Source organism: Balaenoptera physalus (assembly GCF_965194825.1).
Source record: "Balaenoptera physalus genome assembly, chromosome: 11".
NCBI lineage: Eukaryota > Metazoa > Chordata > Mammalia > Artiodactyla > Balaenopteridae > Balaenoptera > Balaenoptera physalus.
Window position 1 is genome coordinate 42,469,395 of NC_138896.1, and position 19,988 is coordinate 42,489,382.

At 35.3% G+C, this 19,988-nt stretch overlaps 1 protein-coding gene across 2 annotated transcripts in view; it reads left to right on the forward strand.

Moving 5' to 3' along the window:
• Positions 1-19,761, forward strand: part of TINAG (tubulointerstitial nephritis antigen) — an 86,574-nt gene extending 66,813 nt beyond the window's left edge. For both annotated transcript variants that reach the window (XM_082414349.1, XM_082414350.1), the window contains exons 10-11: positions 4,412-4,457; positions 19,309-19,761. In XM_082414349.1, the coding sequence (XP_082270475.1) occupies positions 4,412-4,457; positions 19,309-19,443 (181 nt within the window). In that variant the 3' untranslated portion in view covers positions 19,444-19,761. The remainder of the gene's footprint in view (positions 1-4,411; positions 4,458-19,308) is intronic.
• The last annotated feature ends 227 nt before the right edge of the window (positions 19,762-19,988 follow it).

Below are 19,988 nucleotides of genomic sequence, written 5' to 3' on the forward strand. Positions count from 1 at the left end.
AGCTGCTATTAAGGTTTCTCCAGCTGGTGAACCTATAGTAGAGTAGTTTTATTTTTCTTAAATTATTTACTTATTTATTTATTTATGGCTGTTTTAGGTCTTCGTTGCTGTGCGTGGGCTTTCTCTAGTTGCGGCAAGTGGGGTCTACTCTTCGTTGAGGTGGCTTCTCTTTTGCAGAGCACAGGCTCTAGAGCACAGGCTCAGTAGTTGTGGCGCACGGGCTTAGTTGCTCTGCGGCATGTGGGATCTTCCCGGAGCCAGGGACTGAGCCCGTGTCCCCTGCATTGGCAGACGGATTCTTAACCATTGGGCCACCAGGGAAGTCCCTGTACAGTTGTTTTAGATGAACAAGGTTAAGGAAACAATCTCGGCAGAAGACGGCTAAGGTTCTGGTTCTTCTAAACAAATGTTTTTGAATAGTCCTAAATGAAGAGGTATAATGGAAGGAACTAAGTGTGTACATAGGCTTAGAGCAAGTATGACTGTAATGAAAATCCTCATGTCCTCAAAGACACCCACTGCCTGACAAGAAGATATTTGTGAAAATATATACATATTTCTAAAATTTTCAACCTGTTGGTACAATGGGAAAAGTCCAGTACCACAATTCAGGAAAGTATATATATGGGAAAAATGCCCTTCATAGGTCAAAAATAGAGGGACTCTCTCTGTAAATGAATAATAGTAGTCTTCTTGTTTTGTACTAGTTAACATTTATCTTTGTTTGGATAAAGGTTTTAATTACATGAATTCACTGTTAAACCAATGAAAAATTACCTGGGGTCAAGTGATTTTTCCCAGTCGTTCAGAACTTGGGGTATTTAGAAAATAACCCACTCACCTATTTTTCTACAACACCCCTTTGCGACTTTATGGGATATTTGATTACCATCCGAGGAAGAATCTACAGAAGATAGAGGAAACAAAAGATAGCTGAAGGTCACAGTGCAAACATTAGACCCTCTGATGGATGAAACTTGCTTGCCATTTGACACAGAGGTTGTAACATAGGGGAACTGAACATTAGCTTCTGTGATGAGCTGTGGTATTTTCTTTCCAACTGAATTTTGCATAAAGGTCAACATCCTTTGTTTATAATTTTTTTCACAAGCATCCAAGCCCCTGAAACTATCAGTTTCAGCAGACTTATTTTCCTTTTCCTCCCTCACCTTTATTTGAAGCCTTGATTAACTTTTTCTATCCATTTTGAGAATGTTTATAATAATATTAATGCTGGCATTCTCCCTGGGTTAAAAATGGTGCTCAAAATAATGCATCTTAAGGTTATAATAAACAGCATTACTTCTTGAAAAGAAATTTATAGCAACTCCAAAGAGTTGATAGATTTGCAAGATAGTAATGCTATTATATCATTAAAAATATTATTTAGATAATCATAACAAAATATATAGGAACATATGAAAAATATGGCCATTTGAACAAAAGTGATCATTTGTATTTCCTAGATATCTCCAAAATAAAGAGTTTAGTCCACTTTTAACTTACTTGATAATACTACAATAAGAAAAATTATATAACTACATTCTGAAGTGCCTCTCCTCCTTTGTGAGGAAATGTTTCCTTAGAATTACAGTTGACCCTTGAACAACGCTGGGGTTAGGGGCACCGACCCCACACATTTGGAATCCTGCATGTAACTTTATAGTCCACCCTCAGCACCCATAGTCCTCATCCACGGATTCAACCAACTGCAGACCCTATAGTACTGTAGTATGTATTTAGTTAAAGAAACCCCTGTATAAGTGGACCCGCACAGTTCAAACCCATATTGTTCAAGGGTCCACTGTAGTTAGTCTTTGATCTGCTGTTAATGGAATTATGTGTAGTCATCATTTTGGTAAATCTTAACCCCTTATGCAGTTGTGGATCTTCATGCCGCCAAAACAATGTCTCAATATTTCTGAGAGTGCCTAGTGGTATCTAAAATAGACTTAATAATAAATGCAATACTTACTTCAGAGTGTATTTTGCCTGTATGTCTTCCAGTTCCCTCTGTTATACTACTTTGTCTTCCCATGCACCATTCTCAATGCAGTGGAGCCCAGGGAGGTAGAAGTATCTCACAAAGTGGGAACGAAACCTTTATCCACTTTTGGTATTACCCTCTATTTGATTATCATTAAAGTGTTTTATGGAATATACAGTTTTTAGTGAAATAGCTCTATCAAGTTTTAATAACAAGTCTGACTTGCTTCTTCCCCAACTCCAAACTTAGCTGAGTTCAGTGTGGAGCTAAGTTTGGATGTATCTGAGTGGCAGGGAACAAATCATACTCTCAATGGCTCTTCCTCGCTTTTGATGGGGGCTTAATTACTGGATCGAGCTTGTCATGTCTGAATACCTCTTTCTTGATTGGGAGTTCTTTCTTATGAGGCTCCTTAGTGCCTCAAGCAAGACGGATCTCAACTTCTCACCATGTCTAGTGGGATCTCAGATATGGGGATCCTCTCTTGCCTGTATTGTTTTGGAGTCATAAGATTCCTTAAATTCTTCTGATTTAGTCTTGTATTGATATTTTGTATTTCATGTAAATAGCTAAAGTAACTAGTGTTCAGACTGCCTGAAAGGAAGTTTGCTTGAGTGGTACAGGCTTCCTGAAATTGTCATAATAGCCATGAGTAAAAAATGAGCAACTCAAGGTTTCAGATATGATCACTGCTTGAAGTACACAATGACCTTAGTAGATTTGGGGGCACATAGTATGATTGGTAAATTTTTTCAATGGCGATAGCTTTTTTAGAAAAGTTACAAGGAGGTAGGTACAATTACAAAACTGCAAAATGATTTTGAAAACTGAACCAGTTTGAACTTACATGTTAAATCACCTAGAATATTTGAAACCCTAAAGCGTTTCAGTCCACTGCTCTGTGCATCAGATAACTAAAAAAGACATGGCAGGGCTTCCCTGGTGGCACAGTGGTTGAGAATCTGCCTGCCAATGCAGGGGACACGGGTTCGATCCCTGGTCTGGGAGGATCCCACATGCCGCGGAGCAACTGGGCCCGTGAGCCACAGCTACTGAGCCTGCGCGTCTGGAGTCTGTGCTCCGCAACAAAGAGAGGCCGCGATGGTGAGAGGCCCACGCACCACAATGAAGAGTGGCCCCCGCTCGCTGCAACTAGAGAAAGCCCTCGCACAGAAACGGAGACCCAACACAGCCAAAAAAAAAAAAAAGACATGGCAATCAGTGCAATTACCAGTCCTAGTCTCCATCAGGAACAAAATAAAGAAAAATTGTTCTTTAGTGTTTTGCTACTTCCCAAATCACTTTTTTCTTCCCTCACTCTCATACCAAAGGATCCAAATGCATTATTGCATACTCTCTTGAATGTCCCAAGATCCTTACAATAAGCCTGTCATCTTTAAGCAATACTTCTATGCTGTGGTGCCATCATTCTATTTTATACCCTATGAAAAACAGCTTTCTGGCAAATGGACATGTTGAAAATATTTGAACAACAAATTTGTACCTCTTCCAGAATGTTCTTTTGTACAATGACATACCACTCTGACGTTGAGATTTGGGGTATTAGGAATGAATTGATGTGGGCAGGATTATTTTCTCATAATCCACCAGAGTGCATGAAAGTGGTGGTCAATATACTTTCTCCACATAAAACTGATGTCATTCAGGACACACTGTAGTTGGGGACTGTATATTTATAAGAGAAGCAATATAGCATATTAAGAACATGAGATTTGGAGTCCTGGCTCAACAACACTCTGTGATCTTGGACAGGTCTTGATATTTCATTAGTAAATAGAACATGTTAGTAACATCTATGTCACTGGGTTTAGTCAAGAGAAAAAAAACGAGGTATTGTAGGTCTGTATATTTTATGAACTGTTACCTGCCACATTGAGACTGGCTCAGTACTGAGAATATAGAATTTGATTTCCATATGTACATGTATATATAGAAATGTCACATTAGGCATACAACCATTTTCTAGAATAATATATGCATATGAATATTTTTACATAGATGCTCTTTTCTACAACAGTTATCTTTATTTACATTATGTTTTTTATAAGTAGTCTTGGAGATTTTTAGCAGAGTTTCAGAAGGTGAGATATGAAGAGGGGAGGCATCTTTAAGTACTTTAAAACCCCTGCATCCCAGATGCCCTAGGACTTATATCCTTTGGTCAATGAGTTTGATTTCAAGCCATTTGGACATAGATGAGTATATTCTGAACAAGTCAATGAAGTTTTGGTTAAAAAGAAAATGATACATGCACATTTCTGTAGGCAATGATGACAGTTCAATAATAAAACACAGTGAGGCAAAGAGAAAAGAAAAGATACAATTCTGATAATAATTTGAATCTTATCAAGATGCAACTCAAACATTTTTAACCATGTCAATATTTTTTATTGTTGTTTTTAGATGGGGCACACTGAGAGGAGCACAGGGGCGGAAAGAAAAATTTTGGGTATGTAATACTTTCCAATTAAATTTCTACTGTGAAGTGAGTATTTTAGAATCATCTGTGTCCGTATTCCCAGCTTTGTATTATTTAGTCATATCCTAAGTCACTGTAATATCATTTGTAATATTTGTATTTTCTCCAACAGAAAAATTCATTATAATCATTTATATTATAGTAATATTTTTCAACTCCTCTTATTTCAAATTGTAACAGATGAATCAGTATTTTTTTTTTCAAATTGAGAATCAACAGAATAATTTTGTTCTATCACCTATATTAAAATTAAAGAAGTGATTAGAGTTCTCTCATATGTGTCAATCAACTTTGTATTCTTACATTTTTTTTGCTATGGGTGATGCTTTTGTAATATTAGTATCAAATATATATATATATATATAGTTTTGTTTTTGTTTTTGCCAACTATAACATACACATGATTCTTTACTGAGAAAAAACTAATATCTAGTCTAAAAAATAATAGAAAGTTATACATAAGAAAGTTTGAAGAAGATTGGAATATATTACCTCAAATATTCAGTTACAATAAAGAAAATTATCCCAGGTCCTTATATTATATACCTTTTTTCCTCCAGAAATAAAGTTTAGGTAATGATATTCATCATAGAATTTGAACTTGAATGTATGCATTTGAGGGCATATTATAACTTATAAAACACTAAATATTAGGGCATGTGCTCACTCAAGTGACTCTTGTTAATTAGATTTCTCCACAAGGCACTCACAAAAATCAATCACCCAAGTATGGGGTCACCACTCGTGTTTGTCTTGTTGACATATGGAGGTGTTATGCTTTTCAGCAGAATGATGTTTCTTTGTATTTGAACTGAGCTTTCTTAAATATAATTTTCCTTATTAAAATAGCTTGAGATAGTCAATAAAATTAGTATTCAACAGTTAACATTTATGATATGTGAAAGAGAATATATTATTTGAGCTTCCTGGAATATTTCTGAATGCAGAATAATGTGAGTAGTTAAGGGTGGGGGGATGGCAGAGTGAAATCATCTACAGCATTGCCAAATCCGGGGTAGGAGAAGCCTGAAGAGAGCCTGAAACACACACATGGTAGGTACAGCCCTGAAATATTTGAAACCAGGTACAATTAAGTTTAACCAAAACTTTTCTCTAGCCCTGATCCTACTCAGTTCTTTAATAAATTGAGGGGATTAGTCCCTTACCGTATCTCTCTAGGAGAAGGCTAACCTTTGGAAAATAATCTCAGTGTCAATCTCTATGTAGTCCGCCCTCCATATCTGAGGGTTCTGCATCCACAGATTCAACCAACTGTGGATCAAAAATATTTTTGAAGTTCCAGAAATTTCCAAAAAGCAAAACTTGTATTTGCTGTACATGGGCAACTATTTACATACCACTTACATTGCATTTACAACTATTTACATAACATTTACATTGCATTAGGTATTATAAGTAACCCAGAGATGGCTTAAAGCATACGAGAGGATGTGTATAGGTTATATGCAAATATTATGCCATTTTATATAAGGAACTTGTCAACTAAAAAAATTGCACAATGTGAGGTTTGTGAGTTAAGTTTTATTTGGGGCAAAATAGGGACAATCGCTCAGGAGACAGCATCTCAGATAGCTCTGAAGAACTGCTCGGAAGAGATAGGGTAGAGGTCTGTATATATATGATTTTGGTGATGGGGGAATACATGTAATCAAGCACACATTTTTGCAGAAGGTTGCTGTTAGTTTCATGAAGGTTACTGCTAGTCACAAGGAGCAGATGTCTCCGTTCAGGATTTTAGGGCTTTTCTAGATATGAGAAGATGCAAGAATTTGGGCTCATAAAATCTTCTTCTGAAAATATCTAATTATCTGAAGGTCTGTTCTGCCAGTTTTTCCCAGAGCACAGGGTGCCTCATTCCTGATCTCCACCCTGAGCTCCTTTCAGGTGTGTTGAAGCTCAGAGACTGAAGTGGCTAATGACTTCATCCTTGTAGAGGCAGATGTCAGGTGTCAGTTTTTAGTTGGCAAACTTGAGCATCTGTGGATTTTGGTGCAGGGAAAGAGAGATTTCCTGGAACCAATCCCCCACAGATACCAAGGGATAACTGTAATTATTATGGCAAAGTATCCAGCATGCATTTAAACATTTTGAGACATGTAGCAGAAAAATGTGACCAATAACCAAGGGAAAAAACTATCAATAGAAGCAATAGATGTAATAACCGTTGTAAAAATTTTTTTTAAATATGAATGAAAAGATAGAGAATTTCAACAAATTATTTCAATATACAAAAAGAAAAGAATTATTGTTGGTGTGAGTGCAATGCCTGAAATTAAGAACTCAACATATGGGTTAAATAGCAGGCAGAATTAGATATCTTAAATAAATGCAATAAAATATATCCAAGTTGCAGTACACAGAGGAAAATATATGAAAAATCCAGAACACTGGGAAGAGACGGGTGGGACACAATCAAATGTTTTAACATACATGTAACTGTATTCTCAGAAGGATGAGAGAGAGAATGAAGCAGAACAAATATTTGAAGAACTGACAGCCAAAAGTTTTCCAAAATGGAAAGACGCCAACCTAAATTCGGAAGCTCAATAAACTCTAAGTAGAGGAAACTAGAATTTTATATCCAGCGGCAACTTTCTTCAAAGAAGGCAAATCAGAAACATTTTCATTCAAACAAAAGCTAAGATAACACAGCATCAAAAATATAAAGCAAAAGTTACAGAAGAAAAGAGAAAGACAAATCCACAATTTGGTTGTATATTTCAACACATCCCACTTATTATTTCATAGAGTAAGCAGCTAAAATATAGATAAAGATATAGAAGATTAAAAAAAACTATTAGCTAGCTTAATGTAATTAAAATTCATAGAATACTAGATACAACTATTAATGAATATATATTCTTTTAGTGCATATGGAATAGTTGCCAATGTTGACCATATGCTGGGTCATAAGGTAAGTTCAACAAACTGAAAGGATTGAAATTTTACAGAGTATGCTATGTCAAAACTTGTGTTACTTAGCTAAAGCAGTACTTAATGTAATAGAAGATGCATGTATGTGGAAAAAAAGAAAGGTTAAAATCAATGCATATATTAAAAAAGGAAAAGTTGAAAATAGTAATCCAGTAAGCTAGATAAAGAACTCAAACCTCCAAAAATTAGAATGAAGGGAATGAAAAGGAGAAGGGCAGAAATCAATGAAAAAAAGTGGACATACAATAGAGAATATCAAGAGGGCAAAGATTTGATTCTTTTAAAAGATTAAATTCCTAGGAAGACTCATAAAGAAACCAAGAGAGAAAAAAAATTTAACATAGAAATGAAAAAAGAGGACTTTCTTCAGTTTCAATAGATATTAAGTAGGTAATATAAGATGCTATGCAAGCATTATGCCAATATATTTGAAAATATAGATGAAATGAATAAACTCCTTGGAAAGCAAAGCATCAAAACTCACACAAGGTGAAAATAGAAAAGTCTAGTTATAATACTATTTGAGAAGCTGATTCTGTATTAAAGAAAAGAAACTTACAAAAAACACCAGTCTCTAATGGCTTCACTGGTAAATTTTTCCAAACATTTAAATAACAAATGAAATCAATTTTATGTCAATATCTTTTAGGAAATAGAGAAAAAACAGTTCCCAACACACTTCATGAACCAGCATGACACCAATACCAAAACTTGACAGGGACAACATAAGAAAAGAAAACTACTGGGCAATATCTCTTATGAACACAAAATTCTACACAAAATATCACAACTGTAAAATATATTAAAAGGACAATATATTATGATCAAGTGAGGTTTATTGCAGGAGTGCAAAGTTGGTTTTACATGTAAAAGCAATGAATATAGTTCATCACATTGCCAGACTAAAGATGGAAAAATAAACATGATTATCTTAATTGGTACAGAAGATGCAATAATAACAGTTTTTTTGCCACCAGCCCCCTCATAGGTACTCTCATAAATCCTTTCCAAACACGGTAACTTCAAGATCATTAGGAAAAAACAATTTCTGATTTCTAGACTCTCTTCTACAGGGTTCACATGATTAGCTTAGGCAGAATAATCTCCCTTTTAATTAACTCGCAGTCAGTTGATTGGGAATTTGAATCACATCTTCAAAATCTGTTCAACTTTGTGAGATAACGTAACCTAATCACAGAAGTAATATCCCATTATATTCTCAGGTCCTTCCCACACTCAAATGGAAAGGATTATATGGGGAAACTACACAAGGGAGGAGGAATTTTGGGTTCATTTTAGAATTCTGCTGACCACAGAAGTCATTTATGACCTAAAACCTCAGCAAATTAGGAATAGAACCTACCTTCCTTCACCTTATAAACTTTATCCACAAAAACCCTAGAGCTAACATCATAATTAATGGTAAAATACTGAACGCTTTTCCCTCATCACTGAAAAATAAAACATTCATTGTCAACATTTTTATTAACATTTTACTGAAGGTACCACCTAGTGCAGTAAAACAAACAAACAAACAAAAAATAAAGGGGAGTGTGGAAAGAAATATAACTGATGTTATTTGCAGATGACATGATTATGAATATGGAAAATCAAAACATATATATAGAAATAAACTATTAAAAACAATAAGCATATTTAACAAGCTTTCTTCATATTAGATCAATATAAAAAACAAATTATAGTTCTATATAGTAACAAGAAGCAATGGGAAATTAAAAATAAACATGACCTAAAATGATGTAACTAGACTGGTCCCTCCCATCAGGAAACTTACACAAGCCTCTTAGATAGCCTCATCCACCAGAGGGCAGACAGAAAATGCAAGAAGAACTACAATCCTGCAGACTGTGGAACAAAAACCACATTCACATAAAGATAGAAAAGATATAAAGGCAGAGGGCTATGTACCAGATGAAGGAACAAGATAAAACCCCAGAAAACAACTAAATGAAATGGAGATAGGAAATCTTCCAGAAAAAGAATTCAGAATAATGATAGTGAAGATGATCCAGGACCTTGGAAAAAGAATGGAGGCAAAGATTGAGAAGATGTAAGAAATGTTTAACAAAAATCTAGAAGAGTTAAAGAACAAGCAAACGAGATGAACAATACAATAACTGAAATGAAAAATACACTAGAAGGAATCAATAGAAGAATAACTAAGGCAGAAGAACGGATAAGTGACCTGGAAGACAGAATGGTGAAATTCACTGCTGTGGAACAGAATAAAGAAAAAAGAATGAAAAGAAATGAAGACAGCCTCAGAGACCTCTGGAACAACATTAAACACAACAACATTCACATTATAGGGGTCCCAGAAGGAGAAGAGAGAGAGAAAGGACCAGAGAAAATATTTGAAGAGATTATAGTCAAAAACTTCCCCTAACATGGGAAAGGAAATAGCCACCCAAGTCCAGGAAGTGCAAAGAGTCCCATAAGGATAAACCCAAGGAGAAACACGCCGAGACACATAGTAATCAAACTGGTAAAAATTAAAGGCAAAGAAAAATTATTGAAAGCATCAAGGGAAAAACAATAAATAACATACAAGGGAACTCCCATAAGGTTAACATCTGATTTCTCAGCAGAAACTCTACAAGCCAGAAGGGAGTGGCATGATATACTTAAAGTGATGAAAGGGAAGAACCTACAACCAAGATTACTCTGCCCAACAAGGATCTCATTCAGATTCGATGGAGAAATCAAAAGCTTTACAGACAAGGAAAAGCTAAGAGGATTCAGCACTACCAACCCAGCTCTACAAAAAATGCTAAAGGAACTTCTCTAAGTGGGAAACACAGGAGAAGAAAAGGACCTACAAAAAAGAACTCCACAAAATTAAGAAAATGGTAATAGGAACATACATATCAATAATTACCTTAAATGTGAATGGATTAAATGCTCCAACCAAAAGACACAGGCTTGCTGAATGGATACAAAAACAAGATCCATATATATGCTGTCTACAAGACACCCACTTCAGACCAAGGGACACATACAGGCTGAAAGTGAGGGGATGGAAAAAAATATTCCATGCAAATGGAAATCAAAAGAAAGCTGGAGTAGCAACACTCATATCAGATAAAATAGACTTTAAAATAAAGAATGGTACAAGAGACAAGAAAGGACACTATGTAATGATCAAGGGATCAATCCAAGAAGAAGATATAAAAATTATAAATATATATGCACTCAACATAGGAACACCTCAATACATAAGGCAACTGCTAACAGTTCTAAAAGAGGAAATCGACAGTAACACAATAATAGTGGGGGACTTTAACACCTCACTTACATCAATGGACAGATCAGCCAAACAGAAAATTAATAAGGAAACACAAGCTTTAAATGACACAATAGACCAGCTAGATTTAATTGATATTTATAGGACATTCCAACCAAAAACAGCAGATTACACTTTCTTCTCAAGTGCGCACAGAGCATTCTCCAGGATAGATCACATCTTGCGGCACAAGTCAAGCCTCAATAAACTGAAGAAAATTGAAACATTATCAAGCATCTTTTATGGCCACAATGCTATGAGATTAGAAATCAATTACAGGGAAAAAAACGTAAAAAACACAAACACATGGAGGCTAAACAATACGTTACTAAATAGCCAAGAGATCAATGAAGAAATCAAAGAGGAAATCAAAAAATACCTAGAGGCAAATGACAATGAAAACAGGACAATCCAAAACCTATGGGATGCAGCAAAAGCAGTTCTAAGAGGGAAGCTTATAGCTATACAAGCCTACCTCATGAAACAAGAAAAATCTCAAATAAAAAATCTAACGTTACACCTAAAGGAACTAGAGAAAGAAGAACAAACAGAACCCAAAGTTAGCAGAAGGAAAGAAATCCTAAAGATCAGATCAGAAATAAATGAAAAAGAAATGAAGGAAACTATAGCAAAGATCAATACAACTAAAAGCTGTTTATTTGAGAAGATAAACAAAATTGATAAATCATTAGGTAGACTCATCAAGAAAAAGGGAGAGGACCTAAATCAATAAAATTAGAAATGAAAAATGAGAAGTTACAACAGACACCACAGAAATATGAAGCATCCTAAGAGACTACTATAAGAAACTCTATGCCAATAAAATGGACAACCTGAAAGAAATGGACAAATTCTTGGAAAGGTATAACCTTCCAAGACTGAACCAGGAAGAAATAGAAAATATGAACAGGCCCATCACGAGTAATGAAATTGAAACTGTGATTAAAAATCTTCCAACAAACAAAAGTCTAGGACCAGATGGCTTCACAGGTGAATTCTATCAAACATTTAGAGAAGAGCTAACACCCGTCCTTCTCAAACTCTTCCAAAATATTGTAAAAGAAGGAAAACTCCCAAACTCCTTCTATGAGGCCACCATCACTCTGATACCAAAACCAGACAAAGATACTACAAAAAAGAAAATTACAGACCAATGTCACTGATGAATATAGATGCAAAAATCCTCAACAAAATACTAACAAACAGACTCCAACAACACATTAAAAGGATCATACACCATGATCAAGTTACATTTATCCCAGAGATGCAAGGAATCTTCAATATACGCAAATCAATCAATGTGATACACCATATTAACAAATTGAAGAATAAAAACCATATGATCATCTTAATAGATGCAGAAAAAGCTTTGGACAAAATTCAACACCCATTTATAATAAAAACTCTGCAGAAAGTGGGCATAGAGGGAAACTACTTCAACATAATAAAGGCCATATATGACAAACCCACAGCAAACATCATTCTCAATGGTGAAAAACTGGAAGCATTTCCTCTAAGATCAGGAACAAGACAAGAATGTCCAGTCTCACCTCTATTATTTAACATAGTTTTGGAAGTCCTAGCCACAGCAATCAGAGAAGAAAAAGAAATAAAAGGAATACAGATTGGAAAAGAAGAAGTAAAACTGTCACTGTTTGCAGATGACATGACACTATACATAGAGGATCCTAAAGATACCACCAGAAAACTGCTAGAGCTAATTAATGAATTTGGTAAAGTTGCAGGATACAAAATTTATGCACAGAAATCTCTTGCATTCCTATACACTAATGATGAAAAATCTGAAAGAGAAATTAAGGAAACACTCCCATTTACCACTGCAACAAAAAGAAGAAAATACCTAGGTATAAACCTACCTAGGGAGACAAAAGACCTATATGCAGAAAAGTATAAGACACTGATGAAAGAAATTAAAGATGATACAAACAGATGGAGAGATATACCATGTTCTTTGGTTGGACGAATCAATATTGTGAAAATGACTACAAAGCAATCTACAGATTCAATGCAATCCCTATCAAATTACCAATGGCATTTTTTACAGAACTAGAACAACAAATCTTAAAAGTTGTATGGAGACACAAAAGACCGCAAAGAGCCAAAGCAGTCTTGAGGGAAAAAACGGAGCTGGAGGAATCAGACTCCCTGACTTCAGACTAGATTACAGAGCTACAGTAATCAAGACAATATGGTACTGGCACAAAAACAGAACTATAGATCAGTGGAACAAGATAGAAAATTCAGAGGTAAACCCACGCACCTATGGTCAACTAATCTATGACAAAGGAGGCAAGAATATACAATGGAGAAAAGACAGTCTCTTCAATAAGTGGTGCTGGGAAAACTGGAGAGCTACATGTGAAAGAATGAAATTAGAACACTCCCTAACACCATACACAAAAATGAACTCAAAATGGATTAGAGACCTAAATGTAAGACTGGACACTATAAAACTCTTAGCAGAAACCATAGGAAGAACACTCTTTGACATAAATCTCAGCAAGATCTTTTTTGATTCACCTCCTAGAGTAATGGAAATAAAAACAAAAAATAAACAAATGGGACCTAATGAAACTTCAAAGATTTTGCACAGCAAAGGAAACCATAAACAAGATGAAAAGACAACCCTCAGAATGGGAGAAAATATTTGCAAATGAATCAATGGACAAAGGATTAATCTCCAAAATATATAAACAGCACTTGCAGCTCAATATTAAAAAAACAAACAACCCAATCCAAAAATGGGCAGAAGACCTAAGTAGATATTTCTCCAAAGAAGACATTTAAATGGCCAAGAAGCACCTGAAAAGCTGCTCAACATCACTAATTATTAGAGAAATGCAAATCAAAATTACAATGAGGCATCATCTCACACCAGTTAGAAAGGGCATCATCAGAAAATCTACAAACAACAAATGCTGGAGAGGGTGTGGAGAAAAGGGAACCCTCTTGCACTGTTGGTGGGAATGTAAATTGATACAGCTACTATGGAGAACAGTATGGAGGCTCCTTAAAAATCTAAAAATAGAATTACCATATGACCCAGCACCCAGAGAAAACCATAATTCAAAAAGACACATGCAACCCAATGTTCATGGCAGCACTGTTTACAATAGCCAAGTCATAGAAGCAACCTAAATGCTCATCGACAGATGAATGGATAAAGAAGATGTGGTACATATATACAATGGAATATTACTCAGCCTTAAAAAACAACGAAATTGGGTCATTTGTAGAGACGTGGATGCATCTAGAGACTGTCATACAGAGTGAAGTAAATCACAAATTGAAAAACAAATATATATTAACACAAATATGTGGAACGTAGAAAATGCTACAGATGAACTGGTTTGCAGAGCAGAAATTGAGACACAGAAGCAGAGAACAACATATGGACACCAAGGGGGGAAAGAGGTGGGGGGTGGGGGTGGGGGTGTGATGAATCAGGAGACTGGAATTGACATGTATACACTGATGTGTGTAAAATGGATGACTAATAAGAAATAAATAAATAAATAAACATTTAAAAAAATCATAGTTTTAGAAGGGACAAGGGAGAATCAGAGTGAAGTGCTAAAAAGAAAATTTGTTTAATACAATCCTTACTGGTGAAAGTATTTTATAATTCATTTTGGATCCTAAAATAGCAGATTTGATTGCCAGTACCTAAAAATTAGGATATATTTTAGACTCTTATATTTGTGTGAAATTCTTTGGATGGGATATGTCATTTTACTAAGGGTCATAATTACTGTAATTCATAATGAACTTACTGCCTTTTCTTACATGTATTGCATCTAGTTCATAATTATTTCTACTTATATCTATAGTGGTGAGAGAAACATCTTGCTGTCTTTACTTACAGAAATTAAAATTCCAGGAGAGAGAAATATTACTCTGCAGGAAATTTCTGATCTGAAAGTAGACCTGACATTACCAAAATAAGTCCGATTATATTACTGTAGTATCTGTAGTGTTAAATTTTGTGTAAGAATTGGGGCTTTTTGTGTTCTAATTCTGAGGATTCACAATATTGATGACTATTATAAAGGTCTCAGTTATTATAGCTGAATATACCATCTTTCTTTCCTTTACTTTTGGACATTTCTATTAAACAGATGATTGTCCTTCTCATATTATCCTCTATGTCTCTCAACCTCTCTTTCATATTACCTCTCTCTCTTGCCTTCTGGGACTTTGCTTAGCTCTTTCAGTTCCCAGATTTTTTTTTTTTTTTCTTTTGGCTGCACTGTGCGGCACATGGGATCTTAGTTGCCCAACCAGGGATTGAACCTGTGCCCCCTGCAGTGGAAGTGTGGAATGTTAACCACTGGACTGCCAGGGAAGTCCCTCAACAATATATTTTTTATTTTTGAAAAACTGAGAACAAATTACAGAACTATTTCTAAAAGGAAAGTGCATTGCTGTCTCTATTAAATGAAGGTGCTGGGAGGAGATAAGCTGAACAGAGTCTCTAGGTCATGGTCTGGCTTTTTAAAGAGCTATATGAACCCTTACTGGGATATTTAGTAGGCAACATCAAAAATGAACCCTAGGGAATACAGAGGTGTATCAGTTTGCTAGGGCTGCTGTAGCACAGTACCAAAACTTGGATGGCTTAGACAAAATATAAGAAATATCTAGTTAGGGGCATAAGCTGCAATTGTCCTCTGTCCAGTTACTGCTATACCACACTCCTGCTACATCTATGAGGAAAAATTTAGCAAGTTTCCAGGGAAAACATAGCCTTACTTTGAAGTATTAGAATTTTCTATGTATGATAGTCTTTCCAGTTTTATAAATATTTTGAAGAGAAAATAATTATTTTTGGTCTATATTTGTTTCTTGGTTTTTTGAAATTACAAGTGACTTAGGTTTAATGACTAATTTCAGCTTAAAGCCTTCTATTAATGTAACTGTTGTGAAGAAAATAATCTTTGTGCCCAATTAAAGTCCTAATACAAAAAAAAATGATGTAACTATTTAAAAACCTAGGGAAGTACTTCCCTGGTGCTGCAGTGCTTGAGAATCCACCTGTCAATGCAGGGGACACGGGTTCGAGCCCTGGTCTGGGAAGATTCACATGCTGCGGAGCAACTAAGCCCGTGCACCACAGCTACTGAGTCTGCACTCTAGAGCCCACGAGCCACAACTACTGAAGCCCGCGTGCTTAGAGCCCGTGCTCCGCAACAAGAGAAGCCACCGCAATGAGAAGCCCGTGCACCACAACGAAGAGTAGCCCCCACACGACACAACTAGAGAAAAGCCCGTGCACAGCAACGAAGACCCAATACAGCCAAAAATAAATAAATAAATAAATAAAAACCTAGGGAGTATGTCAATGAAAAATGTGTAAGATTTTTAGTGTTACGAGAAATTAAAGAAGACCTAGCTAAAAGGAGAATTATACAATATTGATGACCTGGAAGTCTCTAGATTAACTTTCCCAAATTGATCTATTAATTTAGTAACATCCTAATCTATGTCCCAGAAGAGATTTTTTTTTTTTTTTTGGAGGGGGAGAGAGGATTATACTGAAAAGGTGATTCTAAACTTTAAATGGAAGTGCAAAAGACCTAGAGTACCCAAGATAGCCACAGTAAAGAAGAACAAAGTTGGAGGATGTACACTACCAGGTTTGAAGACTATATAAATCTACAGTAATTAAAACAGCATTTTATTGCCAGCAAATTTGATTTAGCAGCACATTAAAAGAACCATTCACCATGATCACATGTGATTTATACCTGGTATGCAAGGATGGTTCAACACACACAAACCAATCAATGTGAAACATCACATTAATAGAATGAAAGAAAAAATGATATAGTAATCTTAATAGATTCAGTAAAAACATTTGACAAAATTCTACATTTGTTAATAATAAAAACTCTTAACAAGTATAGAAGGAATATACCTCACAGATAACATTATACTTAATGGTGAAAAGTTGAAAGCTTTTCCTCTAAGATGAGAAACAAGACAATGGTGCCCATTCTCACCACTCCTATTCAACATAGTACTGGAAGTCCTTTCCAGAGCCATCTGGCAAGAAAAAGAAATAAAAACCATCAGAATTGGAAAAGAAGAAGTAAAATTGTCTCTATTTGCAGTTTATATAGGTATACCGTGTTTCATTGCACTTTACAAATATTGGTTTTTTTGTTTTGTTTTGTTGTAGAAATTGAAGATTTGTGGCAATAGACCATATTGAGCAGTCTATTGGCACCATTTTTCCAACAGCATTTGCTCACTTTGTGTCTCTGTGTCACATTTTGGTAACTCTTGCAATATTTTAAACCTTCTACCAGCAAAAATATTTCAACTTGCTAAATAATCAGATGATGGTTAGCATTTTTTAGCAATAAAGTATTCTTAATTAAAGTATGCACATTTTTTTTAGATGTAATGCTATTGTACACTTAAAAGACTACAGTATAGTGTAAACATAACTTTTATATGCACTGGGAAACCAAAAAATTTATGTGACTCACTTTATTGCGATATTCATTTTATTGCAGTAGTCTGGAACTGAACCTGCAAAATCTCCAAGGTATACCTGTTTGGAAAATCCTAAAGACTTCACCCAAAAGTTGTTAGATCAAATCAATTAATTCAGTAAAATTACAGGATAACAAAACTATCATGCAAAAATCAGTAGCCTTTTTAGACACCAGCAACAGATTATCTGAAAAAGAAATAAAGAAAACAAACAATCCCATGTAAAATAGCATCGAAAAAAAAAAGAAAAAACTTTGGAATAAACTTAACCAAGGAGGTGAAAGATCTCTACTCTGAAAACTATAAGACATTGATGAAAGATATCAAAAATGTCACAAATAAATGGAAAGGTATCCTGTGTTCATGAAGGGGAAGAATTAATATTGTTAAAATTTCAATACTACCAAAAACATCTATAGCTTCAATGCAATTCCTATCAAGATTCCAATGGCATTTTTTACAGAAATTGAAAAAAAAATCCTAAAATTTATATGGAAACAAAAAAGACCCCAAGTAGCCAAAGCAGTCCTTTGAAAGAAAAACAAAGCAAGGAGTATCACATTTCCTGATTTCAAGTTATACTATAAATTTATAGTGATCAAAACAGTATGATACTGGCATAAAAACAGACAAATAGATTAATGCAACAGAACTGAGAGTCCAGAAATAAAGGTGGAAGGGAAAATTGCTTTTAATTAGAAAGTTAGAAATCTGGGGAGAAGGCGGACTTGTGTCTCCCAAAAACCAACTCCAAAGATTCTGCTTGGCCATGAAAGTTTTAAAGGGAAAAGGGGAAGTAATCTCAGTTAATCATTGGGATAGGAGGTCAGAGTCCTTGCCATCCCCTACTGCCTGCAGGCTTGTCCACTTCTTGTGATCTTTCTTTAGTTGCTGTCTTGTTCACACAGTTTGTTCTGGAGATCACTGAAGGGGAAGCTAGGGAAGAGATCTGGTCATCTGTTAATTATTTATTCTTCATTTCTACTTCTTTGATCTATGGGAAGAACCAACAGATTAGGCAAGGTAGTGTGTGATCAAAAGATTTGAAAACTGTGCTTGGGTCAGAGATGAGCAGAACATGGGGGTGGACTGTTTAAGTTTAGTTAAAATATAGCTTTGCTAAAGTGACAAGAAAAGGGGTTTCCTGCTGAAGACGGTTTCCTGCAAAGACCTGTTTACATCCCTGTGGGGTTTTTTTCCTACCCTTTTAAATTCATCCATCTCAGTTCATACAGAATAATGTAATCAAAATATAAATTTGTCCACCTGCATTCCTGCTGGAAGGAACTCAACAACTTGTCATCATTTTCACCATTATTTTCTCAGTATGGATTTCCTCTCCTCCCCTTCTAGCCTCATAAACTACCAACCTGCTTCTGTTTTATGATCTAATGATAACAGTTTTGTTGCTTCATTTCTCTGCTTCATGCTGCTTCATGCTTTGATATTTATGTTTTTACTGTTTACCTGAATCTCCCTTCCTCCATTTTTTTAATCTGGTTAATTTACTCCTAGGCTTTAATATGCATCACATGTGGTATTTCTTCATGACAACTTCCCTGAACCATTCAGATAAGTGAGATGCCTCTCCATGTGCATATTTCTACCTTAGTACTTGCCTTACGTTGACCATCCTTCATTAGACCATAAGCTCCCTGAACACAGGATATTTTTTATCATGGTTCCTCCCGTGCTTAGCACAGGACCAGTCACATAATAGACACTCTGTAACTGCAGCTTGTGTCATCTTCTGATGTGGCATTTCAAACTCTCATGCATATGTTACTATTGTACTCTGGGGGAATTCATCAATTTTGGTTATCATGAACATGAGTATATATGCATATTAATGTAATTAATGAATAATATAATTGTTTTATTCTTCTTTTCAAAATGTGTAGGTTCTTAATAATCACAATCTATAATGAATCAGAAGCATATAAAGCTACATAGGAGTCCCCTGTAACTTTACAGTTTGGATTAAAAAATATCCAAGTATTATTCAGTTTTGTGTTTTTTTTAATTTTTGTTTTTCTGCAGATTGCTGCCAATTCCTGGGGAAAGTCCTGGGGAGAGAATGGCTATTTCAGGATTCTTCGAGGAGTAAATGAGTCTGACATTGAAAAGTTGATTATCGCAGCTTGGGGCCAACTGACGAGTTCAGATGAACCATAACAAAGCATTAAATTTCCATAAGGCCAGGCATTCAAGTCACCCTTTAAATTGAAATTAAGCAACGTGGTGTTCTCTGTGACAGTGGAATCTCTGCCTCTTCGCCTTGTTGGTATAAGGTGCTTGTTTTCTTGTTTCACCCCAGGTTCTAAGCTCCTGCTTCCTTTATATTACCGAGTTGTAAAAACACTAACAGAGGATGGAGAGTGGCTTCAAATACCTTTCGAGTTCACTACTGGTAGTCTTTATTTCCCTCTCCTGACAATGTTCTTTTTGACTTTGATCATTAAACACTGTGATGGCACTTGTTTTAAACATTCACATCATTTGTTTGTAGACATGATTTGGTTTCTCTCTCTTTGACCAATGAGAACTTCTGACAAATAGCACCAAAAACACCAATTTACCATTGTTATGATTTTTTTCAACTCAGTAATGCTTTCTTAATTCAGACCTTGCTTATGTTTTGCCAAAAAGAGATGGAAATAGATTGTTTCCCTCAATAAGCTCACATTTTGGTTCTTTTCATTTGTCTAAACTGAACTCGC